Source organism: Cebus imitator, unplaced genomic scaffold (genome assembly GCF_001604975.1).
Source record: "Cebus imitator isolate Cc_AM_T3 unplaced genomic scaffold, Cebus_imitator-1.0 Scaffold88, whole genome shotgun sequence".
Classification (NCBI taxonomy): domain Eukaryota; kingdom Metazoa; phylum Chordata; class Mammalia; order Primates; family Cebidae; genus Cebus; species Cebus imitator.
In genome coordinates this window covers 6,194,806-6,216,843 of record NW_016107403.1, presented here as the reverse complement: position 1 = coordinate 6,216,843, position 22,038 = coordinate 6,194,806, and the positions used below count along the sequence as shown (strand labels likewise).

The window sequence follows — 22,038 nt, the reverse complement described above, 5'->3', positions numbered from 1 at the left end:
AAAAAAAAAGAAAAACTTGTACTTTACTTAGATTGCTATGTAGTTTCCTATTTTTATGCTCTTGCTCTGGCTGTTCCCTCTGCCTGTAAGCTCCCTTTCCATTTTTGCCTGTGAGCAAGTAAACTTTTGTCCTTAAAAACTGTCTCACCTTTCTCACCCTCCCAAGGTTAAGATTCCTTTACCTGTGATGTTCCCTGAGATTCATTCATTCATTCATTCGTCACATAAATGGCCAAGTGTTCATCAGATACCAGACACTGCCTAGGCACTGGGTAGAGTATGCTAGAAGATAAATCATTAAAAAGATTATCTTTATGGAAGATAAATTATTAAAACCCAATCTTTAAAGAACATTTTCTTAAGAACATTTGCACTCCCCTCTCATTATAATATTAGCCTGTGAATTCATGAAAAGCAAAAACTATGTGTTATTTGTCTTTTTTGCTTTCAATCCTAGAACAGTAACAAATTCAAGGCAAAAGGTACCTACCCAGTAAGGATTTGATGAGTGATTTGATGAGCGAATATACTTATAGTACTTATTGTGACATTTTCTTTTCCTTTTTTTGAGACAGAGTCTTGCTCTGTTGCCCAGGCTGGAGTGCAGCGCAATTCTCCTGCCTTAGCCTCCTGAGTAGCTGGGATAACAGGCACCTGCCACCATGCCTGGCTAATTTTTGTATTTAGTGGAGACAGGAGTTTCATCATGTTGACCAGGCTGGTCTTGACCTCAGGTGATCCATCCGCCATGGCCTCCCAAAGTGCTGGGATTATAGGCGTGAGCCACCACACCTGGCTGACATTTTCTTAAAAATGTTAGTGGCTGGGTACTTCGGGAGGCCAAGGAAGGTGGAAGACCTGAGGTCAGGAGTTCAAGACTAGCCTGGCCAACATGGTGAAACTCTGTCTCTACTAAAATTACAAAAATTAGCCAGGCTTGGTGGTGTGTGCCTGTAGTCCCAGCTACTCGGGAGACTGAGATAGGAAAATCACTTGAACCCATGAGGTAGAGGCTGCAGTGAGCTGAGATCGTGCCACTGCACTCCAGCCTGGGTTACAGATTGAGACTCCATCTCAAAAAATAAAAATAAAAAAGTATAATAACAAATTTAGGGGGGAAAACAAGAGTGTAATCACTAGAAGATATGACTATGATATATTCATAACTTGAGATCCAAAATCCCTATTTTAGAATTTAGTCAATTACTGTATGTTTTCTCTGTGCTATAAGTCTGCTCAGTGTAGGAATAGCAGTAAGACATAGTGCTTCTCATCAAGAAGCTTGCAGTGTACCTATATTGATACTGTAATTAGGCTTTCTCGTTAGGTACAGTGGACATAACACTGTGTACAGGGAAGACGGTTTTCTCAAGGTTTCTTTTCTTGCTTGCTCTCATTCCTTTATTTTTGTTTTCTCATTAATATGGTATTCAGCTTTGTATGTGCCAGTTGCCAAAGCCTAAATGTACTTACAAAAACAAAGGAAAATAAACATGATTCAACAAAGAAGAAACTTTGAAATTATATTTTAGGAAAGTTGCTTTTATGTCTTTTTGGCTCACAAACTAGAGAGAAAGGATACAGATAATGTATGTGACTGGCAGATATTGGCCAGGCTATCTGTCGTAAATGCTGGGTTGCCAAATATCATTTAAGATCTGTGTATTAAGGAGTTTAGAAGAATATTTATGGAAATCCTTTCTGTTGTCTCTTTTCCTCTCAGCTGCTTACTTTGAATGCCTGATTAGTAAGTCTCCCAAGCAGCTGGGACTATAGGCATATGCCACCATGCCTGGCTAGCATTTTTGTTATTTTTTGTAGAAATAGGGTCTCACTATATTTCTCAGGCTGATCTTGACCTCCTGGCTTCAATTGATTCTCCTGCCTCAGCCTCCCAGAGTGCTGGGAGCCACTGTACCTGATCAAGGTGTATACTTTCTAATATCTATACCCAGTTATCCTTGATGATTTAACTATATTTTTATAACAACTTAAAATGTCTTTTTTTTATCTTATGCCTTGTTATTTTGTCCTCCTAAATATCATATTAGGTATATGTGGTTGCTATGAATATTAAAAAGGAAGCAGAGTCAAAACCAAAAAGAGCAATTAAAAATACTGACGACGATGATGATGACTATGGTACCATAGATGAACTGCCGCCAGATAGTTTAATAACACTGGTACAACCCGAACTGCCAACACTCAGTCGCCTGTGGTTAGCAGCATTAAAAGATTACGCACTCTTGACTTTACCAGCTGAATTTTCTAGTCAGCTTCCTCCAGACGGTAAGTATCACATTCTAAGTTTACTTTTATGGAGTTCAAAGTAGTAGTTAAACAAAATGGAGATGGTACGGGCTAGCAACAACAGTAACTATAATAACAGTTTAAATTTCTGTGGACTTAAGTTCGATGTTGTCTCAGAGTATGTTCTCTATGTTGAATTTGTAGATGGAAGATATAGCATGGAGCTTTTTTGTTAGTGGAAGCAAACATGTTAGCAGGCACTGTTATAATAATAGCTGTATGAGCTGGGGTTTTTTTTTGTTTTTTGGTTTTTGGTTTTTGGTTTTTTTTGAGAAAGTCCCGCTCTGTCGCCCAGGCTGGAGTGCAGTGGTGTGATCTCGGCTCACTGCAACCTCTACCTCCTGAGTTCAAGTGATTCTTCTGCTTCAGCCTCCTGAGTAGCTGGGACTACAGGTGCCCACCACCATGCCCGGCTAATTTTTTGTATTCTTAGTAGAGACAGGGTTTCACCATGTTAGCCAGAATGGTCTTGATCTCCTTACCTTGTGATCTGCCCGCCTCAGCCTCCCAAAGTGCTGGGATTACAGGCATGAGCTATCGTGCCCTGCCTGAGCTAGGGTATTCTAAATAGCTATGGATAACAAGTCATTATGCTTAACCATAGATGTGTATTGCTATACCGTTCAATGTATGTATTTTCATATTCTATTTCAGATTCCTAGTGTACCAATAAATTGTGTTCCTAAAGTGCTTTGCAAATGGTACTTTAGTTTTCTTATTGACATCAGTATAGAAATCATCAACATTTTTTTCTATTTAGTAAGTGTGTTACTAGTTCCTACTCAAAGAACCCATTCTCCTTCCTATATACGAATGATAAAAATAATGGAGTTCCCCCCGCCCCCTTTTTTCCTTTCTTAATCCGTCATAACAGCAAGGAGTAATGAGGAAGTCCTCAGTATTGGTAGTGGAAACAAAACAGGAGATGGGGAGGAATAACAGAAAAGGAGAGAAACAGAGGAAGAAACAGAGTTCCCTGGTTATGTTAGAAAGAGAGGATGATAGGGCTTTTAGGAGCCACTGGCAGCAATGAAGAGGTAAACTCTCTGACAACAGAGTAAGAAAAGGTAAGAATACTTAGTGACATCAGCAGTAGCAGAGGAAAGGCTGGAAAACTAGCATCAGTGAGGAAGAGACGGGTATTCCAGTTCATCAGCTACAGAAAAGAGGTTAGTTTTGGCGGTTTTGTAAAGAGGAGAAGCCCTTTGGCTAGATTTCTCTTTTGTATGTAACAGGTATTGTATGTAACAAGTATTTTTGTTAGTCGTTCATAAATGAGCAAACATTTATAATAGTAATGTTTTGGCTGGGCCTGGTGCCTCACGCCTGTAATCCCAGCACTTTGGAAGACCAAGGCGGGCAGATCACAATGTCAGGAGTTCAAGACCAGTCTGGCTGGCATGGTGAAACCCCATCTCTACTAAAAATATAAAAAATTTGCCAGGCGTGGTGGCACCTGTCTGTAGTCCCAACTACTTGGGAAGCTGAGGCAGGAGAATTGCTTGAACCTGGCAGGTGGAGGATGCAGTGAGCTGAGATTGAGCCATTGCACTTCAGCCTGGGTGACACAGTGAGACTCTGTCTCAAAAAAAAAAAAAAAGTTATGTTTTTAATTGATTTGATTGTTTTACAGGTGGAGCATTTTATACGCCTGAAACTATTGATACAGCTAGACTTCACTATCGCAATTCCTGGGCCCCAATTCTCCACGCGGTGGCACTTTGGTTAAATAGCACAGGATTTACATGCTCAGAGTCTACAGAAGCAGCAGCAATATCTGGTTTACAAAAACGTTCTACATCTGTCAATTTAAACCAGGCATCAGGAGCAGTGGGTAGTGCTAAATCTTTGCCAGAAATTAACAAAGACAGAATGCATCTGATTTTAGGTAGGTCTGTCACATTCGTATATTTCAGGATGTATCACTTCTGAAAATTTATATCTTTCATTTTGAAGCTATGGAAAGATTTTGTAGAGTATAACACAATTCAGAGAAGGAAAAGTGAAAGGATTTTTCACCTCACATTATAAATTGTTAATTGAATTTTTAACCTAAAAATTAAATTATTAAAAACTACTGAAACCACTTAGCTGACATGTTCATTCAGAGAGCAATATCGAATAATTTTCAGTAGAAAAACTTAATGTGTTTTTCATTCAATAACAGGTTTTCTTTTTACTTGGAACTCAACCAATTATCCTGTTAAGAAAAAACGTTTAATCAGATTGCAGTAAATCCTAATTTAAAATTGCTTTATAGATGCTTTTTTAACATTTAAGAATATTTACATTGTATTGCTGTTAACATGGAGCATAGCCAGGAAAAAAAAAAAAAAGAATATATACATTGTAATGCAACTTTTAATGATCTTATTTTTGGGGGGATGAAAAGGAACACAGTTGGTAAGGTGTGATTATGGGATTCGTCAGTAGATCTCATTAGTGAAAATGTGAAAAATATCTAAAACAATGACTTTACCCCTATGTAAATTCAGAGCTGTTTTTTCCTATAATACCCATTGTGCCTCTATAACTTCCCATTTAAAAACATTGTATGCATGAAAAATTATTTGACTACCATTTAATGAAAAGCAATTTTATAATGTTAGTAAGTTTATTTTCTTAATGTATTATTTTAAAAGTCCTAGAAATAAAAACTTAATATCTTCATAATCAACCTGATGGCATGGGAATTCCCTCTTCCAAATATAGCTAATTTGAATATTAACCAAATTGCAAAACTTACAACCTTATGTTAAGTTTGGCTTAATTTGGAAACAGTTTTGAACTCTAAGGCATTAATAAATATACATTAAGGTAATCTGTAAAAACATAGAGAAGAAATATGGTATCAAACAACATCAAGTGTTTCGTAGTGAAAAAACATGTTTTTATTTTGTGCATTTCAGGTGTGAGTATACAGTTTCTTTGTTCCCCTAGACCTGAGGAGCCTATTGAACATGTCACAGCATGCCTACAGGCCTTGCATACCTTGCTAGACTCTCCTTATGCTCGAATCCATATTGCAGAAGATCAGGTACAGTGTATTGCTATGATACACAACTGTGTGTTTTGTTTTAATCATATTTGCCTTAAGATAATTTTCTCACATAGAAAATAAATATATATTTACTATGTAAACATTACCTATAAATATATAATTAGTCATAATATACTATATAATAAATATATTAAGAGTAATTAATATATAAAATAAGTATAATATATAATAAGTACTCAGGATTTTGGCTGTACTGAATCTTGGGTGACAGGCAGTGCTAAACTAGATATAGTCACTATACCTTCTTTAATTTGTTCATCAGTAATCAAAACTGAAAATAAAAAAGATCTTTTCAGTTCCAGTTAATGATTCTACTAATAAAGGGCTAAAGTAACGCGTAAGGCTATTTAATAAATTATGCCACTTTTGAATGGTTGATGAAGTTTGTTTTTATTTTTTTTTATTTTAGGGCACTAATCTGCCAGGTTGATGAAGTTTTATCTCTCATGTAATGAAATGTTTTTTTGTACTGGCTCAAGTACTCATCTAAAGTTTCATGAATTACTTTTTCTAATTTCTGTATGGAATTTATAAGTGACTACGTTACAGAATCAAGCTACCACTGAATTTGTTGTTCTCTTTTTAATTTGCAATTTTTTTTCTTTCTATAGTAAGTGACTATTTTATTTTTATTTTTTTAATTTTAATTTTATTTTTGGACACCACCACTACCACATGGTTTCACTTGGTATAATTTTCCATAAAATACAAACAGATAAAAACCAAAATTGGTATCATCTTATTACATCAATATTAGTTTTGTACATCATGCTAGCCAAAAACAAAACAAATCATATCAACAGAATAAATATGCCATGTGGTTACAAGATTCACTCACTGATTAACTCTTTTTGTACTCTAACCTAGTAGCCTGAAGCTGTGCTCTAAACTACAAAGAACTATAAGAATCTTCAGGATTGTTAGCCAGGCGCAGTGGCTTATGCCTGTAATCCCAACACTTTGGGAGGCTGAGGCAGGCGGATCACCTGAGGTCAGGAGTTCGAGACCACCCTGACCAACATGGAGAAACCCTACCTCTACTGAAAATACAAAATTAGCCGGGTGTGGTGGCGCTTGCCTATAATCCCAGCTAATCGGGAGGCTGAGGCAGGAGAATTGCTTGAACCCAGGAGGTGAAGGTTGTGGTGAGCCAAGATTGGAGATTGCACCATTGCACTCTAGCCTGGGCAACACGAGCGGCACTCTGTAAAAAAAAAAAAAAAAAAGAACCTTCAGGATTGTTATCAGATAGATCTGTAAGATTTCATCTGTGAGTGAAGAAGGACTACTGTATTTAAACGCAATTGTTTGGGTTTAACATAATATCTCACACAGCTAGCTGTTTTTTGGATTTAGTCGTATTTTGTTTATTTGAGTATTGCTTTACAGTGGAAAAAAGGATGTATTCTTTTTCTGAATTGGATCCGATTTTAACATGACATGAGTACACTGACTCACTGTGTTTATTCACCCAGTTACTTTTACTCTGTGCCAGGTCTACCCCAAACATGGTTTGAGGTTATAGGTAGTGAAAGCAGTTTCCTGTGCCTGAATTCGGAGATAAGTACAGTGTGATAAGTGCTATTTTCGTACATGTAGGGCTGCAATTAGAATAGAGAGGAGGAGCCCAATGTTGTGATAGGAAAGCAAAGGACAGTTTCTCAGAGTGAGCAGTGGTTGAATCAAATCTTCAAGAGGGGCCAGGCACAGTGGCTCACACCTGTAATCCCAGCACTTTGGGAGGCCGAGGCGGGCAGATCACAAGGTCAAGAGATAGAGACCATCCTGGCCAACATAGTGAAACCCCATGTCTACTATAAATACAAAAATTAACTGGGCATGGTGGCACACACCTGTAGTCCCAGCTACTTGGAGGCTTAGGCAGGAGAATCACTTGAACCTAGGAGGCGGAGGTTGTAGTCAGCTGAGATCACACCAGCCACTGCACTGCAGCCTGGGTGACAGAGCAAGACTCGGTCTCAAAAATTTAAAAAAAAAAAAAAAAAATTTTAAATCTTCAAGAGGGATTAGTGAGACAGCACAAGCAGGTCGGGTTTTCCTCTCAGAAAGAATAGCAAATACAAACACTAGGAGGCACGAGAGAACGTGGCAAGTTCAAAGGCATAGCCATTTACTATGGCTGATGTGAATGGAACATGAGGTTGTTGGATGAGGCTGGACAAAGTGAAAACCAAATCATGAAGATTTCTTCATGATATGTACAAGGGTTTGAATCCTATCCTGAAAGTAATAGGGAATCATTAAAAATGTTTAAGTAGAGGAATGATATAACTAACTTTATATTTCGGAAGGGATCATTTCTGTTAACCTCGTAGAGGTAGTTTGGTTTGTAAGAGATGCAAAGGGAGCCGGAGGCCAGTTCTGCGGCTATTTTCATAATTCCAGAAAAGAAACAAGTATACTAGCCTAGGAAGGCTTAATAAAGGAAGAAGGAAAGAGGGCCAAGATTGGAAACTTGAGGGAAAATAGCATTTAAAAATTGAGACGAAGGAAATAAATCAACAGTGGAAACTACTACAGAGGTTGGAGGAGAACCAAAAGAGAACAGAGTTATCAAAGACAAGGGAGGAGTTTCAAGAAGGGTAGAGAGAATATCAAAAGAAACAGAATCCAGCCAGGTGTAGTGGCTCACGTCTGTAATCCCAGCACTTCAGGGGGCCAAGATAGGCGGATCATGAGGTCAGGAGATCAAGATCAGCCTCACCAACATGGTGAAACCCCGTCTCTACTATAGTGTTTCGTTTTTATAAAAACAAAAATTAGCCAAGTGTGGTGGCACGCGCCTATAATTCCAGCTACTCAGGAGGCTGAGGCAGAATTGCTTGAACCCGGGAGGCAGAGGTTGCAGTGAGCCAAGATTACGCCACTGCACTCCAGCCTGGATGACAAAGTGAGACTCTGTCTCAAAAAAAGAGAGAAAAGAAACAGAATCTAGTAAATAAACACAGAAATGTAGAGGAGGTTATTGGTGACCTCCTGCAGAGGATTGTTTTAGGTGAATAGTAGCCAGATAGTAGATCAAGGAGTAAATAAGAGAGTAAAGGAAGTAGAAACATCTAGGCTGGGAAAAGAAGGAGCAAGACACATAGAGGAGGACATGGAGGCTTTGGGAGGAGTGCAGGGGGGACATTAGATAAGAAAGACGAGCATTTTCCTTATATTGAAGAGAGTAGCCTACCTAGAGAGAGAAGCTGAAAACATGAGATCAAAGTCTTTGAAGAATCCGTAGGAAGTGAAATAGGATTGAATAGGAACACATAAGGAAAGATTAACCTCAGATTAAGCCTCAGATAAGAGGCTGAAAACATGATCTTAAGGAAAGAGGTAAAGGTGGCTTTGGTTGCACTTAAGTCTTTTCCACCTCTGAAATCTTAGTTAGGGTCATTGGATGAATTTGATGTGAAAGATTGTGAGTAAGAAGCTTAAAGTGGGTGGTGAAAGTTTGTAGTAGTTGCTGAAGTGAATAGAAGAGGAGCTCACCAGAGATTTCTATAATCTCTGATAGGCAGAGATTGTATAAATTCTTAGATATTGCTCAGGTTAGAAATTATAAATTTTAGCAGTATTGGACTCTGAAATACTGTTTAGCCCAATTATTTCCTTCCAAAAGGAGAATGATCAACTTTGAATATAAATTACATTTAAATATGTAAATAATAAATCATTTGTTGCTTGAAAATACATTGGAGTAAAATGTGAACATTTCTAAAGATTGTTACCATGTTCTTATTTGTTACATGGTCCTATACTTTAATTTTAGCTATCTAATTTCTGTTTTTACATATATATATTTTCTCAGATTTTAATAATATAAATTTATCCTTTGAAATTAAAATTAATTAAATGTGTTTATATTTCTTTGTTTATATTAGCTGATTGGTGTTGAGTTGCTGAGTGTTTTGCACCGCCTCCTATTGACCTGGAATCCATCATCTGTCCAGCTGCTGGTTACTGGAGTTGTACAACAGATAGTAAGAGCTGCTCAGGATTATTTGCAAGAAAAAAGAAACACTCTAAGTAAGCACTAGAAATTACACTAACTTGAAGTAAATCTTAGTTTGTACTCTAATTTTTAAAATATTAATGCCAGGACATATTTCTGTAGTTTTTATTTTATTTTTAGAGACAAGGTCTCACTCTGTCACCCAAACTGGAGCACAATGATGTGATCATATTTCTGTGTAGTGTCTAACTCCTGGGCTCAAGATCCTCCTGCCTTTGCCTTCTGAGTAGCTGGGACTATAGGCACACTCCACCAAGTCCAGCTAAATTTTTTTTTTTTTTTTCAGTTTTACTCTCTTGCCCAGGGTAGAATGCAGTGGTGCAGTCTCAGCTCACTGCAGCCTGGAACTCCCAGGATCAGGTGATCTTCCCACTTTAGCCTCCAGAGGACCTGAGATTACAGACAGACACCACCACACCTGGCTAATTTTTGGTGGAGACAGTGTTTTGCCATGTTACCTAGGCTGGTCTCGAGCTCCTGAGCCCAAGTGATCTGCCCATCTCGTCATCCCAAAGTGCTTAGATTACAGGTGTGAGCCATAGCCCCTGGCCAGAAGTTATTAATTTTAAAAAAATTAATCATACATTTAGAAGATTTGAAATTGATTTTATTTGCATTAGAAAGGACTGAATGAAATTGCTGAGAGTTGACTATTTTTCACCTTTTGTCAATTTCATCTGGTTCAACCCAACATATGTGTTATTCCTATTACAAAATATATACCAAATAAAAATACCTGATAAAGATATTCCGAGTGAAAAATGAACTGTCTGTTACCTTTAAGGAGAGATCAATGCACAGAATTCTAGGAAGGCAGAGAATTATACTGAGAAAGACATGTGACATCAGTTAGACGTTTGCTTGCAAATTCTTTTGAAGGAATTTCCTAAATATACTTATTGTGTTGTTTTATGTACTTTTTTTTGGCTGGAAATTTCACCAAATTATCTTTTACCTCAGATGAAGATGATATGGAAAAAGAGGCCTTTACTGTACTGGGAGAAGGAGGTGACAGCGGTGGTCTCATTCCTGGAAAATCACTCGTGTTTGCAACAATGGAGCTGCTGATGTTCATTTTAGTACGGCATATGCCACATCTCAGTACCAAGGTGTCAGACTCTCCAAGTCATATAGCCACTAAAACTCGACTATCAGAAGAAAGTGCTCGTTTGGTGGCAGCCACAGTTACCATACTCTCTGATTTACCATCCCTTTGTTCACCCGCTGGTACGGTATTGATCAGCATTGGGAAATGCATTATATTACAGTAAACAAAGATGAGCTTGCCTTTGATTTTAAGCACTGTTGTAACTTAGTTTCCTCTTAAATCTCAAGTGAGAAATAAGAAGCTGATCTTTTTTTAAGGTTTTGTCGACCTTTAGGGGCCTATGAAGATTAAGATTCAAAAAGTCACAAACCTGAGGTGTTGTTTTCAGATATGTTTCAAATGAGACATGGAACTGCAGGTTGGGGGAAGACACTGCCAGCAGATAGACATAAGGTGGAATTACTAAACTCTATTTTCTAATCTGATTTCCACTCTTGAGCAACACTGAAAAACTCAAGGCCGGGCAAAGTGGCTCATGCCTGTAATCCCAATACTTTGGGAGGCCAAGTCAGGTGGATCACCTGAGGTCAGGAGTTTGTGACCAGCCTGGCCAACATGGTGAAACCCCATCTGTACTAAAAATACAAAAAAATTAGCTGGACATGGTGATGCATGCCTGTAATCCCAGTTACTCAGGAAGCTGAGGCAGGAGAATTGCTTGAACCCAGGAGGCAGAGGCTGCAGTGAGCCAAGATCGTGCCATTGCACTCCAGCCTGGGCAACAGAGCGAGACTCCATCTCAAAAAAAAAAAAAACCAGGAAAAGAAAAAGTCAAAAATGTCAGAGAAGAATGACAGCCAACTTTAAGGAGCACCGAAAGATAATAGCTGGGTGCAGATATTGAAGACCTAATAAATGTAAAAGTAGACTTTCCCTCTGTTTTATCCAGAACAAGCTTGTCCAACGCACGGCCCAGCATGGCTTTGAATTTTACCAACACAAATTCATAAACTTTCTTAAAACGTTGTGAGATGTCTGCATGGACCTTCAGCATGGCTTTGAATTTTACCAACACAAATTCATAAACTTTCTTAAAACGTTGTGAGATGTCTGCATGGACCTTTTTCTTTCTTTTTTTTTTTTTTTTTTTTTTTTTTTTTTTTTTTTTTTTTTTTTTTTTTTTTTTTTTTTTTAAGCTCATTACCTGTTAGTGTATTTTATGTATGGCCCAAGACAATTCTACTTCCAGTCGGGCTCAGGGAAGCCAAAAGATTAAGATCTAAGAGGTAAAAATAGTAACAGTAGATAAATAGATAAATTTCAGCTCAACACAAAGACCACCTTTCTACCTCTTAGAGTAACCCTACATATGTGAAAATAATGAATTCCCCATCATTTGAATTTCGCAAGCAGAGGCTGCAATGGCTGCAGGTCAGAGTGGTGAAGGGATTCTTTCCTTTCATGGGAGGTTGAATTTTCATGACCTAGAATTTTCAGTTGCAAATTCTAGGAATATTTCATTTCTTCTTTCCTTACCCCAATGATCTTTCATTTATCCAGCTTGATTAGGTTGACTTCAGTACACTGAGGATTGATTCCATGTCTTACAATTGCTATAAAATTCACCAAGTTACTCAGATGCTTCTCACAGTATCTGGTAGTGCTTTTTCCTGTTTTTCTGTCTTCCTTTTTCATTTTCATTACAAAGGGCATGAAATATTAAATAGGTGAAGTATTAAAAACAAGGCTAGCTGGAAGAAGAAAATACCAATTCTGTCTGTGAAATAATATGACACTTGCTAATTTTCTTTTTCAAACATTGAATTATGGTAATAATAATACAGTAAATTTTGTATAAAGGCAAGGAAAAAAACTTTATTAAACCACAATCACATGCAAAAAATACAAACAATAGAAACAACTATAATGTGGGAACTGAAATACTTATGAGGTAATCTGATTTGTTTTTCTTTCAGGATGCATGACAATCCTGCCCACAATTCTATTTTTAATTGCAAGAATATTGAAAGACACAGCAATAAAGTCTGCAGATAATCAGGTTCCTCCACCAGTCAGTGCAGCTCTTCAGGGGATTAAAAGTATTGTGACACTTTCAATGGCCAAAAGTGAGGAAACTCAAAAACAATGGACAGCTCTGATTCGTAGCACGCTTGCATACATCCTGGAATATTCTCAACCAGGTAACATGTCAGTTTTAAACATTTTAATCAGTTAGGATATCTGTTCCCTAAATAATTAATCAGTTGAATAAGCTTATCAGAAAACTGCTTTATAACAATGAGTCAACTCAGAGTGGTATGTTCATCATATCTTTCAGGTGTCAACTTGAATACTCTTTTTTTTCTGGATTGTTGACTCTAAATGCCCTTGTGTTAGTACTTATAAACATTTTGGGGCCAGGTGTGGTGGCTCACACCTGTAATCCTAGCATTTTGGGAGGCCAAGGCGGGCAGATCACAAGGGAAGGAACTTGAGACCATCCTGGCTAACGTGGTGAAACCCCAACTCTACTAAAAATACAAAAAATTAGCCAGGCGTGGTAGCATGCGCCTGTAGTCCCCGCTGCTCAGGAGGCTGAGGCAGGAGAATCGTTTGAACCTGGGAGGCAGAGGTTGCCGTGAGCCGAGATTGCGCCATTGCACTCCAGCCTGGGCAACACAGCAAGACTCCGTCTCAATTTTTAAAAAAGATTAGATAGATAGATAGATAGGCCGGGCGCGGTGGCTCAAACCTGTAATCCGAGCACTTTGGGAGGCCGAGGCGGGTGGATCACGAGGTCAAGAGATCGAGACCATCCTGGTCAGCATGGTGAAACCCCATCTCTACTAAAAATACAAAAAATTAGCTGGGCATGGTGGTGTGTGCCTGTAATCCCAGCTACTCAGGAGGCTGAGGCAGGAGAATTGCCTGAACCCAGGAGGCGGAGGTTGCAGTGAGCCGAGATCGCGCCATTGCACTCCAGCCTGGGCCACAGAGCGAGACTCCGTCTCAAATTAAAAAAAAATACGTGGCCGGGCGCGGTGGCTCAAGCCTGTAATCCCAGCACTTTGGGAGGCCGAGGCGGGTGGATCACGAGGTCAAGAGATCGAGACCATCCTGGTCAGCATGGTGAAACCCCATCTCTACTAAAAATACAAAAAATTAGCTGGGCATGGTGGTGTGTGCCTGTAATCCCAGCTACTCAGGAGGCTGAGGCAGGAGAATTGCCTGAACCCAGGAGGCGGAGGTTGCGGTGAGCCGAGATCGCGCCATTGCACTCCAGCCTGGGTAACAAGAACGACTCTCAAAAAAAAAAAAGGATAGATAGATAGATTGATTGATTGATTGATTTAATTTTTGTTGAGGGGGGGAATCCAGAGTCAATATTTTTGAAATTGTTCATTAAGGGAAAGTTTTGATATTTTATCAAGCTAGTTCATGAGGTAAATTTAAAGGTCTGATAATAGAATTAACTTGCCAACTGAGATATGCTGTCTGGAACTAAATTCCCAGGAGATACAGTTAGTTATGAAGTAGAAATCAAAGCCACAGGCTTATTTGTATATTTGTATATCAAGGGAAGCAGATCCCTTGCTTAACAAGAAAAGTTTTATAATAGAGTATATCCATTATGAAAATCCCATTTCATGTTCTAAAATCTGGCATCTTTCACTTTAAAAAATGTGTGTATGCATGTGAATATGCACAAACATGCAAAAATCTTGGATGCCTGGATGTAGTGAATCACTCTTGATTGCTGCAACATTGTTTTTCATTTTTAGACCCTTTGACTTTGAAATAAATTTCAAACTTTAAAAAAAGTTGCAAGAATAACGTAAGGAACTCCAGCGTATGCTTCTCCTAGATTTACCATTTGTCATCATTTTGCCACACATGATTTATTACTTTCTCTATAATCTGCATAGCATTATTGCTAATATTATTATTTATTTTGCTGAACCATTTGAGGATATGAAGTCATCATGACTCTTTATACCTAAATGCTTCATGGATATCCTAAGAACAAAGGACATTCTCTTCCATGACCACTGAAAAATTACCAAATTTAGGCAATGTGACATTGATACAATGCTATTATTGTTCTTATGCAAATGTCACTACTTGTCCTAATAATGACCATCATAGAGCTCTTTTCTTTTTATTTAGTTATTATATTGCCTTAAGCTCCCTTAATCTCGGGCAGTTCCTGGCCTTTTCCTTTCATGACATTAATTATGCTGAATAATACAGGCCATCCTTTATGTGGAATGTTTCTCAATTTGGAATTGTCCGTTGTTTTTTCTTTTTTTCTTTTTTTTTTTGAGATGTATCCTCACTCTTGTTGCCCAAGCTGGAGTGCAATGGCACGATCTTGGCTCACAGCAAGCGCCACCTCCTGTGTTCAAGTGATTCTCCTGCCTCAGTCTCCTGAGTAGCTGGGATTACAGGTGCCTGCCACCACGCCGAGTAATGTTTTGTATTTTTGGTAGAGATGGCGTTTCACTATGTTGGTCAGGCTTGTGTCAAACTCCTGACCTCAGGCGGTCCAACCACCTCGGCCTCCCAAAGTGCTGGGATTATAGGCATGAGCCACCGCGCCCAGCCTGATTTTTTTTCTCTCAGGTTAGATTCAATTTCTGCATTTTTAGCAGGAATACTGCATACTTAATGTTATGTCTTAGTACATCATACAACTAAGACGTATTGCTTTGTAATGTTGCTTTGTCCCATTACTGGGAATCTTAACTTTTATAACTTTGTTAAGAAATTGCCTGCCAGCCAGGCGCGCGGTGGCTCACGCCTGTGATCCCAGCACTTTGGGAGGCTGAGGCAGGCAGATCACCTGAGGTTAGGAGTTCGAGACCAGCCAGGCCAACAGGGTGAAACCCCGTCTCTACTAAAAATACAAAAATTAGCTGGGCATGGTGTCTGGCACCTGTAGTCCCAGCTACTCGGGAGGCTGAAGCAGGAGAATCACTTGAACCTGAGAGGCGGAGCCGAGATCGAGCCACTGCACTCCAGCCTGGGCGACAGAGCAAGATTCCATCTCAAAATAAATAAAAGAACATTTAAAAAAAAAAAAAAAAGGAAAAATTATCTGCCATGTTTCTCCACTATCAAGTTGCCATTTTTCCATTTTATAAAGTAATCTGTGGGAAAATACTTTTGAGATTGTCTCACTTGTCTGTTCCCATCAAACTTTCTAATTTTGCCGGGCGCGGTGGCTCAAGCCTGTACTCCCAGCACTTTGGGAGGCCGAGGCGGGTGGATCACGAGGTCAAGAGATCGAGACCATCCTGGTCAACATGGTGAAACCCCGTCTCTACTAAAAATACAAAAAATTAGCTGGGCATGGTGTGTGTGCCTGTAATCCCAGCGACTCAGGAGGCTGAGGCAGGAGAATTGCCTGAACCCGGGAGGCGGAGGTTGCGGTGAGCCGAGATCGCGCCATTGCACTCCAGCCTGGGTAACAAGAGCGAAACTCCGTCTCAAAAAAAAAAAAAAACTTTCTAATTTTTTTTTTGAGACGGAATCTCTCTCTGTTGCCCAGGCTGGAAGTGCAATGGTGTGATCTCGTCTCACTGCAACCTCTACCTCCTGGGTTCAAGTAATTCTCCTGCCTCAGCCTCCCAAGTATCTGGGACTATAGGCACCTGCCACCATGCCCAGCTAATTTTTGTATTTTCAATAGAGGCAGAGTTTCACCATGTTTGCCAGGCTAATCTTGAACTCCTGACCTCAGGCGATCCACCCACCTCAGCCTGGGATTACAGGCATGAGCCACTGTGCCCTGCCCCTCATCAAACTTTCACATAATGGTTTCAGCATCCATAGTCCCTGAGTCATTTATTACTATTATAGTTTCAAAATGATAATATTCTAGTTTATACTTTTAATTCCTTTTGCATTTATTAGCTGGCATTCTACTAAAAGGAAGAGCTCTCCCTTTGCTCTCCCCTAATTATGTGTTTGTTTTTTGCTATCAATACAATCATAATTTTTTTTAATTAACTGGGTCCCTCACTGTTACTTTAGTGTGGCCCCATTATTTGAGCACTTCCATACTTTCTAGTACTGAGAGGTGACTCTTTTCCCCCTCATCGTTCTAGAATCCACTGCTTCTCCAAAAGCCTTGATTTCTTTTAGTAGAAAATCATATTTAGGGCCAGGCACGGTGGCTCACCCCTGTAATCCCAGCACTTTGGGAGGCTGAGGCGGGTGGATTATGAGGTCAAGAGATCGAGACCATCCTGGGGAACATGGTAAAACACTGTCTCTACTAAAAATACAAAATTAACTGGGTGTGGTGCCTTTTTTTTTTTTTTGAGACAGAATCTCACTTTGTCACCCAGGCTTCGTAGTGGCAAATTCTTGGCTCACTGCAACCTCTGCCATCTGGATTCAAGTGATCCTCCTGCATTAGCCTTCCGAGTAGCTGGGATTACAGACAAATGCGCCACCACGCCTGGCTAATTTGTGGTCAATCTGGTCTCAGACTCCTGACCTCAGGTGGTCCTGCTGCTTTGGCCTCCCAAAGTGCTGGGATTACAGGTGTGAGCCACCACGCCTGGCTGATTTTTTTTTTTAATGGTTATGTGGAATTTACAGGTTTGCTTGTTTGTTTAGAGATGGAATCTCGACCTGTCACCAGGCTGAAGTGCAGTGGTGTAATCTTGGCTCACTGCAACCTCCACCTCCTGGGTTCAAGCAATTCTCCTGCCTCAGCGTCCCAAGTAGCTGGGACTACAGGTGCATGCCACCACACCCAGCTAATTTTGGTATTTTTAGTAGAGATGGAGTTTCACCATGTTGGCCAGGATGGTCTCAATCTCTTGACCTCATGATTTGCCCGCCTTGGTCTCCCAAAGTACTGGACTACAGGTGTGAGCCACCGGGCCTGGCATGGAATTTACAGGTTTTCATATACTAAATTGAAAGGAGATGTTACTAAAAAATGTACTCTGGATTTTTAAATTAATTAGAATATTTTGTAATCATTTAGCATTAAACATAACTTCACACTTTTAACTTTATATATTAAATTTCTTATAGTTGTCTGTGGACTGTGTTAGATTGAGGCAAATATTATTATAAATGTTGCAGGGAGAGAGAGATGATTATTCAAGATTAAATTCTGGCCAGGCACAATGGCTCACACCTATAATCCGAGCACTTTGGGAGGCCAAGGCAGGAGGATCACTTGAGTACAGGAGTTCAAGACCAGCCTGGAAAACATGGCAAGACGTCGTCTCTCTCTAAAAAATTAAAAAACAAAATTCCAAAATGTTTTAGAAACAGCACACTTCTTTCATTTTTTGTTTTCAGAAGACTCTGTACCTACACCTGATGAAGTCAGCATGCTAACAGCAATTGCACTCTTCCTGTGGTCTGCTAGTAGTGAAATAATAGGAGTCCAGTCATTACAGAATGGCTGCATGAACAGATTTAAAAACGCATTAAATTCATGTGACCCATGGGTAAGTTACACTTTAAACAGAGATAGATAAACATTTCCCTTTATCAGGAAAATGTCAGACTGATTCATTAAAATATATGATACATAATTGAAAGCTAAACACTATGGCTTTTAAATGAAAAAAACAAAACTAATCACTGGGTTTAAGCACTAGAACACGTGTGTTTGTATATTCACATATGTAGAAATTCTCCAATATATGAAATTTGTATTAACCCCGGGGCATGCTGGTAGAGACAAGTCTATGATTATGTTTTTACAGTGTTTATTTAAATGATGCTAAGGACATTAAAGAAGTTTACATTTATTAGACTTTTTAATTAACCTACTGGAAACTCTAGTTTGCCTAGAAAGTAAGTTTTTTTATTTTACAATGTCAAAGTCTAAACTAGTGATTCTTAAGCCTGCTGCACGTCTGAAATTTTAAAAAGCAGTTTGGAAACATTCTTGGAGGCTGGGCGTGGTGGCTCACGCCTGTAATCCCAGCACTTTGGGAGGCCAAGGAGGGTGGATCAGGAGGTCAGGAGTTTGAGACCAGCCTGGCCAATAAAGTGAAACCCATCTCTACTAAAAGTACAAAAAAATTAGCTGGGCATGGTGGCAGACACCTGTAATCCCAGCTACCCAGGAGCTGAGGCAGGAGAATCACTTGAACCTGGGAGGCTAAGGTTGGAGTGAGCCAAGATTGCGCCATTGCACTCCAGCCCAGGCAACAACGTGAGACTCCATCTCAAAAAAAAGAAAAATTCTTGGACTCCACCACTATCTTCCTGAATCTGAGTCTCCAGAACAGTGGCTCAAAGATCTGTATATTTAAAATGTTCCTCAGGTTTTTCTGGTGTGTAGCTAGATTTAGCTACTTGTGTTTTACCAAAGCACTGAAATAGTTTTATTCCACTCTGTCCCATATATTGGTGGGTCCTCCCTCTCTCTCTTCCTTCTTTCCTTCCTTCCTGTTTTTTTTTTTTCCCCCAAGTTGGAGTCTCGCTCTGTTGTCCAGGTTGGAGTGCAGTGGTGCTATCTCACCTGACTGCAACCTACACCTCCCAGGTTCAAGTGATTCTCCTGCCTCAGCTTCCTGAGTAGCTGAGATTACAGACGCATGCCACCACGCCCAGCTAATTTTTGTATTTTTAGTAGAGATGGGGTTTCACCATGTTGGTCAGGCTGGCCTTGAACTGCCAACCCTGTGATCCGCCCACCTCGATCTCCCAAAGTGCTGGGATTATAGGCATGAGCCACCTCTTCTTTCATGCCCAGCTCTTCCTTCATTTTTTTTTTAAAGTGTTAATCTGAAGCCTTTCTAATATAAAGTGGAGCCAGTAAGACTTTATTTTCTAGGTCTGGAAACCTTACATTGTTAACAGTTGTTTCCAGGGAATCAAATGTTTTTAAGATATCTAAGCAATTTTTTATAGCTTTCAAAGCTATAAAAATATTTACGCATCATTCAAATATTAACTAACCTTCCTTACTAAATATATTTGGTTAAAATAGGAGAGACAATTGTACATTAAAGGAAGAATTAAAAACCGAAGTGGAATAACTGATTTCTAACTTCTTTCACACTATAGAAATATAGGAATTGGCCAGGCGAGGTGGCTCACACCTGTAATCCCAGCACTTTGGGAGGCCGAGGTAGGTGGATCATGAGGTCAGGAGATAGAGACCATCCTGGCCAACATGGTGAAACCCCATCTCTACTAAAAATACAAACATTAGCTGGCCATGGTGGCGTGCACCTGTAGTCCCAGCTACTCGGGAGGCTGAGACAGAAGAATCACTTGAACCCTGAGGTGGAGGTTGCAGTGAGCTGAAATTGCACCACTGCTCTCCAGCCTGGTGGCAGAGCGAGACTCCATCTCAAAAGAAAAAAATGTAGAAATTGTATAAGCATGGTGATTTGGTAATTAAAATATTTGAAATTGTTTGACTAATTTTTGTCAGAAAATTCTATTATTCTACTCCTTTTCTCTAAGTAGAAATGTAATTTACATTTTCATCCTGCAGTATCACTTATTTTCAGTACATAATATGCAGTGTGATTGTAGAGCAAATAAGAACTATACACATGTTAATTGATAATATGATCTTCTTATATAGGTTCAAGCCAAGTGTTACCAGCTTCTCCTCTCAGTCTTCCAACATTCCAATCGTGCCCTTTCAACTCCTTATATTCATTCATTAGCTCCCATAGTAGTTGAAAAGCTAAAAGCTGTTGAAAGAAACAGACCAGCCAGTAACATAGAACTTTTAGCTATTCAAGAAGGAGTAAAAGTTCTTGAGACGTTGGTTGCTCTTGGTGAAGAACAAAACAGTAAGTATATTCTTATAAAAAACTACTAGTTCAAAATGAAGATCTGGATTATATATAAATCTTATTTGATATTAGAAACAGGCCTGCCAGGCACAGTGGCTCATGCCTGTAATCCCAGCACTTTGGGAGGCTAAGGCAGGTGGATCACAAGGTCAAGAGATCTAGACCATCCTGGCAAACATGGTGAAACCCTGTCTCTACTAAAAATACAAAAATTAGCCAGGCATGGTGCCATGCACCTGTAATTCCAGCTCCTCAGGAGGCTGTGGCAGGAAAATTGCTTGAACCCAGGAGGCGGAGGTTGCACTGAGCCATGATTGTGCCACTGCACTCCAGCCTGAGCAACAGACTGAGGCTTCATCTCAAAAGAAAAAAAAAACAAAAAGAAACAGGACTTTGCTTATGTTACATAATGTATTGAGTTTTTTTTTTTTTTTTTTTTTTTTTTTTTTTTTTTTTTTTTNTTTTGGAGCAGGAATTTAAAATGAATTACTAATGTCATTTCAAAACACTGATTTTTTTTCTAGGAACATATGCATCTCTTAAGTTCTAGTAAAAAGCACAGATGTTTAATGGCGTTTTTTCTTTTTTCTTTTTTTTTTTGTGGCAGTCTCACTGTGTCACCTGGGCTGAAGTGCAATGGCACCGTCTTGGCTTACTGCAACCTCTGCCTCCTAGGCTGAAACAATCCTCCCACATAGCTGGGACTACATGCCACCATGCCTGGCTATTTTTCGTATTTTTTGTAGAGACAGGATTTTGCCATGTTGCCCAGATTGGTCTCTAACTCCTCCTGGACTCAAGCGATCCACCCATCTTGGCCTCCCAAAGTACTAGGATTACAGGTGTGAGCCACTGTGCCCATTTAATAGGGATTTAAAATAATATTCTAATCTTCATAATAGAAGTATATAAGCTTTATAACAAATATAACCAGTTAAGTATTAATACCAAACATCATTATTAAAATACCTCAAAACTTTTTATTTAGAAATTTGTTTTAATGAAAAACTACATACATTCATTTAAGCAGAGACTTATGCAGCTTAATATATATTTTCACTCAGATAACAGATGTTTTGTACTCTAACAAGACTTTTAAGAGGTAGAATAAGCAGTTGGCCTGTTTTTAAAATTAAAACTAAATCTAAGGCTAAATGCCATGCAAAAACTAAACAAGTATTAGTGAAATAAGACAACGTTCATTAGGAGGATACCATCAAATAAATGAATGAATGTAAATCATCTTAATTTGATGGCAACATTTTTATACTTGGCTTCATATTTTATAGTTACGTGATTCCAAGAGCGTAAATTTTCAGCTTTTGAATTTAAGTCACTCAGCTTTTTTTCATCTCATTTACAGGTGTTAATTTTGTTTTCAATTTTACAGTATCCAGTAAGAATAGGCAGTATATGTTTTCTCACCCTGCATGATCAAGGTTATAAGTTAAAAGTATTAGAATTACATTTGACTCGTTGTTCATTATCTTTATTGAATCTGTTACTCAAATATTGTCCTGTCTCTTTCTGAAATTTCTCTAGGATTCAAGAGAAACTTGCTTCCTAGTCTTATATCTAATCACCTCCTAAATAGATAACTATAGTAGTTTTCCTAGCTGACATTCACCATCAAATTTATGTGAAGTATTTTATCTCTCCTTTGCTTAAGAATTTGGAAAAGTTTACTCTTGCCTTACAGCATCAAGCCTGAACATCTTCACTTGACTTTTAAAACATTGCCTAGTGTGTGCTTGCTAACCTGACCAGACCAGTTTCCTTTCTGTGCTCCCTTTTTTTT

The 22,038-nt window shown here is 39.0% G+C and overlaps 1 protein-coding gene across 5 annotated transcripts in view; it reads left to right on the top strand.

Annotated features, from left to right (window-relative positions):
* HEATR5B (HEAT repeat containing 5B) overlaps positions 1 to 22,038 on the top strand; it is a 104,216-nt gene that overhangs the window by 78,796 nt on the left and 3,382 nt on the right. For 4 of the 5 annotated variants that reach the window (XM_017534891.2, XM_017534889.2, XM_017534893.2 and 1 more), the window contains exons 28-35: positions 2,052 to 2,289; positions 3,944 to 4,198; positions 5,220 to 5,347; positions 9,265 to 9,409; positions 10,356 to 10,622; positions 12,420 to 12,644; positions 17,770 to 17,921; positions 20,024 to 20,237. In XM_017534891.2, the coding sequence (XP_017390380.1) occupies positions 2,052 to 2,289; positions 3,944 to 4,198; positions 5,220 to 5,347; positions 9,265 to 9,409; positions 10,356 to 10,622; positions 12,420 to 12,644; positions 17,770 to 17,921; positions 20,024 to 20,237 (1,624 nt within the window). The remainder of the gene's footprint in view (positions 1 to 2,051; positions 2,290 to 3,943; positions 4,199 to 5,219; positions 5,348 to 9,264; positions 9,410 to 10,355; positions 10,623 to 12,419; positions 12,645 to 17,769; positions 17,922 to 20,023; positions 20,238 to 22,038) is intronic. The other variant, XM_017534890.2, reaches the window with a different exon arrangement.